Raw genomic sequence first — 14696 nt, 5'->3', positions numbered from 1 at the left:
GAAGCGGTGCGTCAGTGCGATCGTGAAAGCAGCTACAACTCCGAGCCACAGCTGCAAACGCTCCTCAAACCAAATTATACCAACACAGACTGCTTTCCAAACCTCACCGGACAATATCTTAGCAATTAGCTTTTATTTAAACCGCGCTTTGTTTGATTTCATTCGCCTAAGGACCGAGGCTGGACATGGAGCTGGTTGGGTCTGAATAACAGACGCGGACAAAGCGGATCAGCTTGAGCCGAGATGAGCGCCACTATGAGCGGCTCTGGGTCAGCGCCCTGTCGCTTCGCACATTACTTCGTTATATGCGGAATAGACAACGAAACGGGTCTAGAACCCGATGCTTTGGCAGGTAAGACGATGTAATTGTGTATTATTGTTACGTGACTAAATATACTAGAGCAGGTTTAATAAAGACGAGCTAACATGCAGTGATTTCTTATGAGGCAGACTGTTTGAATCACATTATCCTCTTGATATTAGGACATTCAAATGTATTTTAATATATTAATATCCTTGTTTTGAAATAGCAAACTCGAATTTGACAATAAACCCTAGGAAATGAGACAACTGCACTGATTTTGGAGACATGGGAGAGAATATGCTACAAAACATGGGATAGATATCTGAGTTGTATTGGGTTATGGTTAAAATGTTCTTGTTTTCATCAAATTTTTTTTGTTTAATCTTGAGTATTCTTCACACAAGATGTTTTTTTTTTCTTACATACTGCTTTAATCATTAAAAGATGTGAAAATATGGGAAACATTCCTCTTAAAACAGAAATATAACATTAAATCCAATGTGTTGAGACGCATTGCATGTTCAGAGAAGATGTTGCAGTGTTTAGAAAATAAATATTTTTGCATATGACACATTTATTAAATGAAGTAGCCATTTTGTTTTTCTGATATTGCTGGCTACTCTAAGAGGAGGAAAAGTATCTAAAATCTCAGCTAATAGCTTTACAGTTATGTGATGGAGCTAAATATTGATGGTTCTGACTGAAAATATCACAATTTCTTGCAGATATGAACAAATGTAAACAGAGCCTGTGTAACCTTATTAAACCCACTGCGCAGATAGTATCGTAATATTTTATTAGATATAGATGTATATACAGGTTGATAGATGGATGATCATAGATAAATCAATTTAATACCCAATTACCTAAATTAAATAAAGAAATCAATTAGAGGAGGGATCAGATCTGTTCAGTGTCTAAAGATGGACTGGTGTTAGTATTGAGCCTCAAAGCATCAATAAAAACAATTATCATTATCCTCATACAGTATATTGATTTTTTTGAATATTTTTTTAATGCCTTGTGGTGTCAAATCCTGGCATTGTATCTACTGATATCTGTTTTTATTGGCTTAATTGTCTTGTTGGCATCCTGTGGAAACATCCAAAAGTGGTTTAAAAGCTAAATCAGGGTTTTGAGGACTTAAGATGTCAAAAAATGGGAGGAAAAATCAATTTTGTATATACAGTTGAAGTCAAAAGTTTACATACACCTTGCAGAATCTGCAAAATGTTAATTATTTGATCAAAATAACAGGAATCATACAAAATGAATGTTATTTTTTTATTTAGTACTGACCTGAGTAAGATATTTCACATAAAAGATGTTTACATATTGTCCTTTTTTGTTTGTTTGTTTAGTGATAGTTGTGTCCCTTGTATGTCCTGAATAGTCAAACTGCCTGCTGTCAGAAAAAATCCTTCAGGTCCCACAAATTCATTGGTTTTTCAGCATTTTTGTGTATTTGAACCCTTTCCAACGATGATTTTATGATTTTGCGATCCATCTTTTCACACTGAGGACAACTGGGGACTCATATACAACTATTACAGAAGGTTTAAACACTCACTGATGCTTTGGAAGGAAACATGATGCATTAAGAGCCAGAGGGTGAAAACTTTTGAACAGAATGAAGATGTGTACTTTTTGCTCATTTTGCCTAAATATCATATTTGTCCCATGTTCTACTGCCTTTCAGAAGCTACAGAAGATACTTGCATGTTTCCCAGAAGACAAAATAAGTCTTATTTTGCTCAAATAATTAACATTTGGCAGATTCTGCAAGGTGTATGTAAACTTTTAACCTCAACTGTAAGTATTTGAACCTAGATTTAATTTTGTGTTTTTGAAAGCTGATGGTGAGTTGGTTTGATTAATCTTATCATATTGGTCTAATCACAAACATGCATCTTAAAGGTTATTGAACTTGAAAGCTTTTAAAAGATATCACAAAGGTCTGCGGTTCAAAGTGACTTGCATTGAGCAATCAGTGCTGGTCAACTCACATAGCTGTCACTACTCATCATTATGGTTTCAGTCATTCATACTGCGATGGGTATCAACAGATGACTCTCAAATGACTTGTATCTGATGTTATGTACTTTGTGTTTCAGCCTGGTCTCATTTGCCATATGCACATTTCTTGTAACCTGATTTGAACGCACAAAAGCTTTTGCCAAGAGTTATGCGAGTGTGATTGTCAGGGAAAACACTGTTTCTGAAAGCAACTACTGCTTGTAATCCCAGTAGCCAGTCTGTGTGATCTTACCCTGTTTTTCTCCAATCTTTGTCTGGCCTTGTTTTAACAGATGTGCTGATTGCTCTACCTTTTTAAGGCATGGCACAGTCTAACAGACTGCTGGTGAAGCGTGTGAAGGGCAAAACTGCATGTGCGTGATGCACTCGTGGATTAGATGTGTTGCTTTAAACCGAGAGGCAGTGCAGAGCAGGCCGTGTGGGATCACATCATAATGATGAATCTGCTTAGTGTTTCTATTTTCGCTTTCAATAGAGATTTTTAGAGAGGAGTTTAGTTCTCCTTGTTAAAATCAATAAAATAAGCCTGTGCAATTAAAAGGATGTCTGTGCTGGGGAAATGCAAGTTTAACTCTATTCTCAGTTGCTAAATAATTATCTGAAATCATTTTAGGTTAATGCCAGTTTGTAGAAACTGTGTTGATATTATTCTGGTTGCATATTGTGGCTGATATAGCAAGAGTTGATAACTGATAAATGGCCAATGCTCGAACTCTAAACTATTTCGTGCAAATAAAAACACTTAAAACTAAAATCAAGACTTTTAAATGCAAGTGAACATCATAGCATCATTATAATGTACATTATGATTTTTAACTGTCCTATTAGTGTAAATGTAATGTAAAAGAGAGAGAAGTATTTAAATGTAGTTATATATGCAATATTGCCCAATATCCATAAATTAAAAAATAAATCATGTAGACTTACATTGAAAGAGACACCTGAGACTGTTATTGGAGTATTATTTATACACTGTAAAAAGTTTTCACCAGATTCAACTTAAAAACCTAAGTTCAGCAGCTGCATTAAGTTTTTAAGTTAAATCAGCTTAAAACTACAAGTCATTTTAACTTACAATAGAAAATTGATATAAAAGTTGATATAACTTGTAAGTTTAAATGACTTAATTTGATTTAACTTAAAATGTTAAGACAGCTGCTAAACTTACATTTTTAAGTTGAAACTGGTGAACTTTTTACAGTGTAGGTATTTAATATGTTAATCGTTTTTTTTTTTTTTTTTTTTCAATTTTGTAAAAATTGTATTTTAAATATTAGCTTAATTTGAATTTAGTTTTAGTTTGTAGGACAATAGATGATGGGATTATTATTATAAATATTCACCATTGACCAATATCAATAAATTAAAAAAACATATAATATAAAATCCTATAGACTTACATTGAAGGAGAGACCTGAGACAGTGTTATTTCATTATTATTTATATACAATGTAAATAATGGTATTTATTAATATTTAATTTTTTTACTTTTTTTGTTACATTTTGTTAGATGCTTTCGATGTTTAATATTTGTGATATTTTATTTTAAATACTAGCATTATTTTTATTTTAGTTTTAGTATGTTTAGTTCTTTACAGTCTTATTATCATTATAAATGTAAAAAAAAGAGTTAAATATCCAATATGGACTAATATCTATATTTTTATTTTTAAGTGCTTACATTGAAAGAGAAACCTAAAACGGTGTTATTTTAATATCATTTATATTATTATGGTATTAATATTTAAATTTAGCTTTTTTTCTATTTTAAGTGCTTTTGTAATTTTTATAAACATATTTTTATTTTAAATATTAGCGTAATTTATGTTTTAGTTTGAGTAATTTTAGGAAGAATTTAAGTACAGTTAAATATCCAATATTGAGCAATATCAATAAATAAATAAAAAAACCATAGACTTGCATTGAAGAAACCTGAGGCTTAACCTGAGTGTTATTTTAGTATTATGTATCACAACTACAGGATTCAAAGTCTCCTTGTGAAATATAAATGTGCAATTATGAGAAATAAGTGACTTTGCGAGATCTCAAACTTAGAGAACATTCTACAAATACTTGATTTTTTTTTTCTGAAACATTGTTTATCTTTATCGCTTAAAATTTGAAAGAACATTAGCTGTAGGTATACCACTGTTCTACTAACACCTTTGCATGTTTTTTATACTGTTTCTGTTTTCAGAATATTTAACTCATGAAATATGCTTAAAACACTGCTTTTACTCCTGTTAGGATAACTTAAAATAGGACTAAGCCTAAGACCTTAAAATTTAGACAATTATAGGTTGTTCTCCAATTTTGATCTCCACTATAGTTAAATTGTGAGATAAAAAGTTGTAATTCCAAGTAATAGTCACCTAGCGTCACAATTAAAGTCACAATTATGAGATGCAAAAAAATACTTTATCTCACAATGCAACTTCAAAAAGTCACATTGTGAGATATAAAGTTGCAGTTATGAGGAACAAAATTACTTGCACTGCAAGATATAAAGATGCAATTAATATTGTAAGGTTGCAACGGTCTACTACAATTTATCTTTGCAAAGGATGACAAGCTGACTCGAAAATGGCAACTGTAGTAATCAGAGCCAAGCACAACCGCCTCAGCCATCAAGAAAAGTAGGCACGGAAACTCAAAATGACACCAATTGAGGGGCCACAGTGCATTTGTGTAATGAAAGATCACTTCAATTAACCTTGACACAGTCAAAACAGCCTGAAATAAAAACAAGAAACAGATTGTACATAGACAGTCAAGTGAAAGGGCGACCAACAGTGATGATTATGCGGAAAAGCCCAGGGAAGGGGTGGGGGGGATCGGTATGAGTGCAGGGCTCCTCTGGGATTGGACGGCAGTGCGTTCAGTCATGCAGAAACACGCTGAGGTATCCAGCAGGAAATGTGTGTTTTGAACAATGGAGGCGAGGAAATGGGGCCCAAAATATATCAGGAAAACCATCTCTCGCTCTTTCCATCTTCAAGTGGTTTGAATTACAAATGAGCATTCTCATCGTCTCACAGGAGGTGCAACCTTTAGAAACTAGGCCACTGGAGAATACAGGTGCTATTGGGTGGGGCGAGGGGGCTTTTCAAAACACTCGATATTGATCAAACAAGAACAGTAGGATAATCTTCAACAAAGGTTATGTTGTACATGGATCTCACATGAAGCACCTCACAATGCTACACACAGTGTGAGTTCACATGGCTTATCTGGGCAACCCGGGGAGCTGATAAAATCCAAGCCCTGATGACACTGGACTCACACAGTGGTAAATTAATCAAGCTCAAACTGTTTAATCAGGATGAACTTTATCTGGGGAACCAGACCAGTCTCACAGCAGAAAGTCGGACACGCCGAAGAAGAAAAGGCTTTTTTTTCTCTGTACAAACATTACACATTAGATTTTTTTTTTTTTTGTTAACTAAAACTATTAAAAAATAACCTTCTTTGGTTAAAATAAAACTGAAGAAGTTACATGTAAAAATAAGATAAATTTCGAACTGAAATCAAATAAGTTTAGGTTCAAGAACTAAAATGTTTTGAACTAAAACTAAAATAATTCTAATATTTAAAATAAAAATAATGATTAAAATTTTAAAATTAATAGTGCAACTTTGTTTCTCCTAATTGTGCATGGTGTCATTATTTCTTGTTGCAACTTTTTATATCTCATAATGCAACTTTGTTTCTCCTAATCATGCATGGTGACTTTATTTCTCATAATTGCAACTTCATATTTCAGGCGACTTTGTTTCTTGTAGTTTTGACTTTACTATATCTTGCAATAGTGTTGTCACGATACTGGAATTTCTAACTTCGATACGATACCTTGATATTTTCGATACCACAGAGAAAAAAAAACTGCCACAATATTAATTAAAAATTTCTTTTTTTAATTTAAAGATAAATATAGTCTAGAACATGACAATGATGTATATGCATATGTACACTGCTACAGCCATGTTCAGCTTCTTAGCTTCATTTGAGTTTGAGCTTCAAACTTTATTTGCTGTTCAAATACAACTGGTAGTGTAGGTTGGAATCTTTTTCTTTTTAGACCACACAATTAACTAAACTATCTAACTAATCTTAGAACTTAAGTTAATGGTAAAAGATATTTGTTAGTTAACATGAATAAACAATGAAACTACTTTCAAAACATTTATTAATCTTAGTTAAAAATTAATTTAATCTATAATTTACTAATACGTTAACCAATTAAAATCCAAAGTTCTATCTGTTAATATTTTTTATTGGACCGTGCTAACATGATCCGTTGTATTTTTATTACCTACCGTTATCAAAGATTCAAATATTCTGTAACAAATGCATTGCTCGTTCATAAATGCTGGTTAATACATTAACATTATTGGGTGAACAGGTTTTAATGCCGGATTCATAATCACAGATCCATGCAAGCAAACATGCGTGCATCACACGAAAACAATGCTCAGTTGCTCACTGGATAGACATTAAGACAAATCACACAATTTACAATCACAAAATTTTTTTTTTTTTAAATAAAGTTATATAAGCGCAGTTAATTTACATTTGACCGCAGTTAAAGTATTTACTCGTCTAAGATTCCTCAATCTGTTTATATTAACGAACTACGGTAAAAAAAAAAAAAAATGGGACAACACTCATATCAGCAACAATAATAGGCAATCTTATTTAATGATTCAGTAATGTTAAAATGAGCACAGTTCTTCTTTTATAGATCCGGGTGTCTGTCTTTCAGGTGCTTTGCGAAATTAGTGGTGTTAGCGCCTTTTGTTAGCACTGCTCTGTAGCAACTCTTACATATTGGCTTGCTTGTGTACTTCGGCTTTCCGTGTTCGTTTGTTTCATATCCGAAATATTTCCAGATAGCACTCCTGCTGCTGTGCTCTTTATCAAACAAAGCCGGTCGCTGGGTGCCGCGCTCTCCTTTCTATTCGCTTCACTTGAATGAGACGAGACAGGCACCGCGGTCACGTGTGGTGTTTGTAAACTCGCCTTTGTGTAGAAGTGAAATTGACAGCTCGGCTAGTATCGATACTTTGGGAAATTAATATTGGTATCGTTCGGATATTTCAGTGTCGATATTTATCGAAATATCGATATTTTTGACAACAGTATCTTGCAATGCAATCTCTTTATTGTGCAAAATGACTTTATTTCTTGTAATTGCAACTTTATATTTTGGAATTGCAATTTTATATCTCACAATGCAACTTTTTACTCTTAGAACTGCATCTTTTAAGGCGACTTTATTTCTTGTAGTTGTGACTTTCTCACAATGTGGCTTTATATCATCAAGTGTATTTCTTGTAATTGTGACTTTAAATCTTTCATTGCAACTTTGTTTCTCCTAATTGTGCATTGTGACTTTATTTCTTGTAGTTGCAACTTTAAATATCTCACAATGCAACCTTTTCAATTAACTGCGCATGGCGACTTTGTTTCTTGTAGTTGCAACATTTTATCTCACAATGCAACTTTGATTGTCCTAATTGCACGCGGTGACATTATTTCTAGTAGTTTCAACTTTTTTTATCTCACAATGTAACTTTGTTGCTTCGAATTGTGGATGGTGACTTTATTTCTTGTAGTTGCAACTTTTTATCTCACAATGCAACTTTGTTTCTCCTAATTGTGCATGGTGACTTTATTTCTTGTAGTTGCAACTTTAAATATCTCACAATGCAACCTTTTCAATTAACTGCGCATGGCGACTTTATTTCTTGTAGTTGCAACATTTTATCTCACAATGCAACTTTGATTGTCCTAATTGCACGCGGTGACATTATTTCTAGTAGTTGCAACTTTTTTTATCTCACAATGTAACTTTGTTGCTTCGAATTGTGCATGGTGACTTTATTTCTTGTAGTTGCAACTTTTTATCTCACAATGCAACTTTGTTTCTCCTAATTGTGCATGGTGACTTTATTTCTTGTAGTTGCAACTTTAAATATCTCACAATGCAACCTTTTCTCTTAACTGCGCATGGCGACTTTATTTCTTGTAGTTGCAACATTTTATCTCACAATGCAACTTTGATTGTCCTAATTGAACACAGTGAGTTTATTTCTTGTAGTTGCAACTTTTTATATCTCAGAATGCAACTTTGTTTCTCCTAATTGCACGCGGTGACATTATTTCTAGTAGTTGCAACTTTTTTAATCTCACAATGTAACTTTGTTTCTCCGTATTGCGCATAGTGACTTTATTTCTTGCAATTGCAACTTTATATCTTGTAATTGCAACTTTATCTCACAAAAAGTGACTATTTCTTATTTTTTACGACTTTTTATCTCACAGTTCATCTTCATATCTCAGTGCTACTGTCTTATTGCAAACTTCCTCAAAATTACTTCCACAAATGATTTGGGGAAAACAAGCTGCGCTGCTGGGCCATCTTTCATGTCTTTTTCTCTGTTTATCTTTCTCTTCTGTTTATTTTTCTGTCTCTATCCCTTCTTGTTAAACAGTGGATGTTTTTTTTCTTAGAGGGCTTGTCAAACACTTTCTAGGCACATATTCTAAGCCTAAGGGTGTCATGTATGTCCTCTGAGTGGAATAAAAATAAAGCCTATAAATAGGCCTCTTCTGTTTGACTCTCTTAGAAGAGGATTGCTACATGTCACAAAGAAATTGCCTCGCAAGCAGACCCTCGGTTTTTGTCAAATTGTGATTGTGTACAGTAATAACCAATGGAAATAAAAACATGAAACGCAAAATTTGAATCACAGTCATGCACATGCTCATCTTTCCGCTCTAGTGATTTGCAGTTTTATCATGTTTTCAGTTCCCATACGGAACGTGCCGCACCCACAGGCCTTTATCTCATCTTGTGTTTTGCTTGATGTGCCATGCATCAATAAAATGGGATTTCCTGCTTTGGCAAATGAAGATATTTCAATCTTTGATGTACTAGCCTGTCTCCATCATTCACACCTCTACCTAAAGTGAGGATCTGTCTCTTGAATTACCTTCATTTACAAAGGATTTGACACCTTGGACAATCATTAACAGTGAATCGGCAGCATCTGGTCTCCTTCAGGTACCTGTTTGATTTGAAGTGGTGCAGTTTAAAGCACTGTATCGTCTCCATTTAACTTTTATAGAGGTCCCTAAACAGCTTGTAACTTGGGCAAACAAGATGCTGAGAGGTACATTTTACCCAGCCAGCAGTGTATCTGCCGTTAGTGGTTTGTTTAGGCAGTGACGTGAGTCATACAAAAACTAAAAACATGGATTCAGAGCAGAGCACAATACCAAACTACTTGTACTTCTGAAATCCCCATCTGCAGTTTTGCATGCGTTTCATATGATGCTTTATCTCATAGAAACCTTCTAATACTTCAGTCCAGACTAGACTTACAAAACCTGGGCGTCAAGTGGTGCATTGTTACATTGTGGCTGCATGACGTGTCTCCGTTCATTGTTTCTTAATGACGCTGGCCAGCTCGTATTGTGACTGCAGGCAGAGACACAAGGCAGTAGTGGACAGCCATAAAGAGCATGGGTTCCTGCACCATCTGTCTGTGAGCACCAGCGTGGACGTTGGGACAATGGCTATGCTAATGTCGCAACACCTCCCTAGCTTTCCATTGATTTTTTTTTTCTTGGATAAGCCTGAATTGGGGAAAACAGGTCAAATGCCAAAGCTGTGTAGCTGAACCTTTCCTTTTCTGTTTGTTTTTATTTAAATTCTTTGTCCACACCAGGGTATTTAAACTTAGAATTCTGTCATTAAGTTCTCATCCTCATGCAAGACCTTTGTTCATCTCTGAAACGGCAATGCAACTGGCATGTTCATGGCCCCACACCAGTGGTTCAACCGTAATTTTATGAAGCTACAAGGATTTATTTATGTTCTCTTTTTCAGTTTTTAATGTTTTATCTACAGTCTTTAATCTTGCAGTATTTTGAAACAAAAGTAAAGCAGTTCAAAGTCATGCTTTTACCCTCCCTAGTACTTTTTAGACTGCTTATGAAGATCAGAGATGGTGGGGAGGGGGTCTGTAAGCCTGTTAGTGTAATCCACTCAGAGACTCAGTACAACTGTAATCTGCCCTCCTCTTAATTTCAAGTTAAGTTCAATGCTGTGTAGTGCTGTATTGCAAACATGAGACTCACATTTTCACATGTACCATGGCTGTAATTGTCTATGTCGTGAACTTAGCCTTTATTTGCACTGTGAATATGTAAAAACTGAAAGTATTTTTAGTGGTGAAAATATTTGATTTAGATTTTTTACATTTTGTTTTTGTTTGGTGTTTTCAACTTTGTTGGAACAGTGGTTCTTTGTTGGAACAGGGTTCCCACGGGTCATGGAATTTCTGGAATATCATGGAATTTTAAAAGGTCTATTCCAGACATTGAAAGTCAGGGAAAATACCGGAAGTGGCGCATTCCACTTTTGATACTTTATTTGAACTAATTATTATTGCCTCATTGCTATTATATATGTACTTAAGTCATTTTAAGGGCTATTGTTAACTTAGGTCTATTTTATTATTACCAAAATAATCGATAGTGACAGCTTTAGTAAGCATAGATCTGTATGAAATAGATCATAGTTATGAAATGGTTCATCCAAAAAATGAAAATTACTTCATGATTTATTCACCCTCAAGCCATCCTAGGTGTATATGACTTTCTTTTTTGAGACAAATACAATCGCAGTTATATTAAAAGATGTTCTGACTCTTTCACTTTATAATGGAAGTGAATGGCTGTTGAGATTTTTAAATCCAATTAAGTGCATCCATCCATCCATCATAAAAAGTACTCCACAAGGCTCTGAGAGGTTAATAAAGACGTTCTGAAGTGAATCGATGTGTTTGTGTAAGAAAAATATCCATATCTACAACTTGTGTGGACAGAAAAGGAAAACCAGTCTCCTCTTGGCTTATGTCAAAATCCTCAAATTTCTTTACGATTCCATTAATCAAAATGTAATTTTTCTATGAAGTATTTTTTGTGTTTTGCACGTTTTTCTGTATATGATCTTGCCAGGAAAATGTACATTTCAAGAGTTTTGGCTACAAAATCACCACTTCAAAGACTGGGTGTTAAAAGTAGATGACAGAAAATGAAAAAATAAATGTGAAGAAATAAGACTGAATGACGAACTTGATGACAAATGAAAAATCCTTTAGAGCATTTAACCCCTGAATGCATAAAAAACATTAATTTCTGTAGAAATAGTACAAAAAAATATCAAAGTGCATGAACAGGTAAAAGCAAAAAAACTTAGTTTTGTACTAAAAACAAGTTAATAAAGCTTGCAAATAAATAGATTTAAAATAGTGCTCTACAGTAAGCTGTTTTTCAGTTCATTATAGGTCATGGAAATTCAGCTTTTTAGTCAGTGAAAGTCAGGGAAATGTCAGGGAGTTTGACATTTGGCTCAGAGTGGGAACCCTGGTTCAAAGAGGGTATTTTCTCTTCCAACAGTGCCCCTGTATGCAAAGCAAGTCCCATAAAGAGATTATTCACAAAGTATTGCATCGAGTAAAACTCAAATAAACCCCTAAACTATGAGCCAGAACCCATCATGCAACATCAGTGCCTGACATTACTGATGATGTGTCTGAATGCTAGCAAATCCCTGCATCATGTTCCAACATCTAGTAGAAAGCCTTCCTAGAACATTGAAAGCTGTTATGGCAGCGAAAGGAGGGATTAATGGTTTCTGACATTAAATGAAATGTGCAGCAAGACGCGAGAGCATCAGCGAGGTCAGGCACTAATGTTGGGTAATGGCCTGCTGCAGTTTACCTCAGATGTGTTCAATAAGGTTTTAAGTCCATGCAGGTTTGTGCAGGCCAGGTTTCTACACCAGATTTGATACAGTGCTCTTAGTGTTGGAAAATCTGTAAGCATAAATGAATAAAATGAAAATTACTTCATGATTTATTGACCCTCAAGCCATCCTAGGTGTATATGACTTTCTTTTCTGAGACGAATACAATCACAGTTATATTAAAAGACGTTCTGGCTTTTCCAAGGTTTATAATAGAAGTGAATGGCTGTTGGGATGTTGAGATTGAAATCCAATAAAGTGCATCCATCCATCATAAAAAGTACTCCACAAGGCTCTGATAGGTTAACAAAGGCCTTCTAAAGTTAATGCATCAATTTACTTCCGAAGGCCTTTATTATTCCCCGGAGCTGTGTGGAGCACTTTTTATGATGGGTGGATGCACTTTATTGGACTTAATCTCAACAGCCATTCACTGCCATTATAAAGCTTGGAAGATCCAGATTTTTTTTTTACACAACTCCGATTGTATTTATCTGAAAGAAGAAAGTCATATACACCTAGGATGGCTTGAGGGTGAGTAAATCATGGAGTAATTTTTATTTTTGAGTGAACTGAGTCCTACTATAAAAACATGTGCACTGAAAGTGCAGAATATTAGATGATAAATTGAAATGTTAAACTGAGTCCAAAGGTTGTATGATGTATCATGAAGATTTATTTTCATAGAAGTGACTGGAATAGTCAAAATGTGTTAATTTCAAGGTGGTGTCCATATACTTTCGGCCATATGATACATATATATAGGATTCTTATGTCAGTCAAGTGCTTTTAATGGCATCTGGGGCGCAGTTTGTTTGCTTTGGGTGAATATCTGTCATAAGTATCATCTCTCTAGATGAGCTATTTATAGCTCTCTGCGCAGAAGCTGATGCTGCCGAATGGGCAATATTTGTCATAACTCATGTCAGAAGAGTTATGTCAGAAGTGCAAAATCTACTTGCATAACATCTTTACCACTCTGCGTGGCCCTCATCCTAATAGATTACAACTGAGATAAGGCCATTCAGAAGCCTTCATCATATAAATGTATGTTTTTGTGTCGTCTGGCATACAGCTTTTTTTAATATTATATAAAAGTGTTACTTTAATACCAATTGGTGCAGCTCTGGATATGTGATTTCTCTGGATGTTTTGAGTTTCTCAACCACAAAGTTACTGTTGCAAGCAGATGGGCCGATATGCATATCTGGGGTCTCAAAATGTCAAAAAAGTTGTGCAATTGAATCTGCTCGACCTTCACTGTGTTTGTGTATGTGTAAGACTGAAAGAGACCATGAAACAGTCATGTTGACTTTGTTTATTGAAAAAGTTCCAGCTCATCGGTGACCTGTGTCCTCAGATAAGACTTATCAAACACCATGTGACTGATTTCAGCTAAATGTGATTCATATGCTTCTTCAGCTCAGATTTGTATCTGTAGTTTTAAATATGAAGACTCATTTGTTTTTATTTTGTAACTTTTAAACTATGGTATTTTATCGTAATTATCAATAAATAATACAATGCAATCAGCAGTGAAGGAGAACTCATTTCGCTATATGCGTGAGTGGCAAAAAAGTTATTTTTTTTACCCGCTTTATAAGCCTTAAATGGTTAAAGAGCATCATATGGGTTTTCGAAAAATGTTTTTTGAAGTTTGTAACGTAGCTATCCTTCAATATAAACAGTATACAAGAAGTTGTTAATCAAAAAAGTGTTTTATACATATTGTCTCTTAAAAGAAAGAGTCATATTATCAAATCTTCTGCCTGTTACCAATGGGTTATATTCAACAATCTGAAAATGGAGCCTCATTGAGATCCCTATAACTCTGGGACTGAATGATGTAGGGCCTTGAAAATGAAGATTCCAAAAGACATGTTTATGAAAAACTAGAATCTAGAATCATATTGTGATATCTTGAGTTATAGGCACGCAAACTTTGGAGAAAGAATATTCATGGCTCTTAGACAGGAATGTTCAATGCAGTTGTCTTGACAGAAAGACACAAGATACATCTCTAGTTTTAGCATTATTTGTTCTTCAGACATTCCTCTCTAAAAAAAAGAAGTATCATCTGTATGCAAAGTGACCCACATTTGATTTTTGACCACTGAAAATGTCTACATTTGAACGATTTACTCTTGGAGCCACATTGAAATTTCAATATCTCTGGAACCGAGTCTCATAGGACCTTAAAAAGGAAGATTCCAAATGGAAAGATGGTTAAGACCCAATGTTTAAAAGAGCATTAAGATATCTTTAATACTTCTTGAGTTATAGGCATGCAAACTTTGGAAAAAGAATATTTATGGCACTCAGACGGGTATGTTCAATGCAGTTGCCTTGACAGAAAGACATGAGATACATCTCTAGTTTTAACATTATTTGTTCATTAGACATTCCTCTTTAAAAGAAAAGAAGTCTTATATTTTTGCAGACTGACCCACATTTGGTTTTTGACCACTGAAGCTGTTTACATTTTAATTATTTACTCTTGGAGCCATATTGAAATTCCAATATCTCTGGAACCGAATC

At 34.5% G+C, this 14696-nt stretch overlaps 1 protein-coding gene across 6 annotated transcripts in view; it reads left to right on the top strand.

The window, feature by feature from the left end:
- The first annotated feature begins 35 nt into the window (after positions 1-35).
- The window catches only part of LOC141333346 (DENN domain-containing protein 5B), a 53908-nt gene continuing 39247 nt past the window's right edge, over positions 36-14696 (top strand). For 3 of the 6 annotated variants that reach the window (XM_073838328.1, XM_073838327.1, XM_073838326.1), the window contains exon 1: positions 36-352. In XM_073838328.1, coding sequence (XP_073694429.1) covers positions 244-352 — 109 coding nt within the window. In that variant the 5' untranslated portion in view covers positions 36-243. The remainder of the gene's footprint in view (positions 353-14696) is intronic. The other 3 variants (XM_073838331.1, XM_073838330.1, XM_073838329.1) reach the window with 1 other exon arrangement.

This window comes from Garra rufa, chromosome 4, assembly GCF_049309525.1.
Source record: "Garra rufa chromosome 4, GarRuf1.0, whole genome shotgun sequence".
Lineage (NCBI taxonomy): Eukaryota > Metazoa > Chordata > Actinopteri > Cypriniformes > Cyprinidae > Garra > Garra rufa.
Note: the sequence above shows the minus strand (reverse complement) of the source record. Positions and strands in the feature narration are given on the sequence as shown.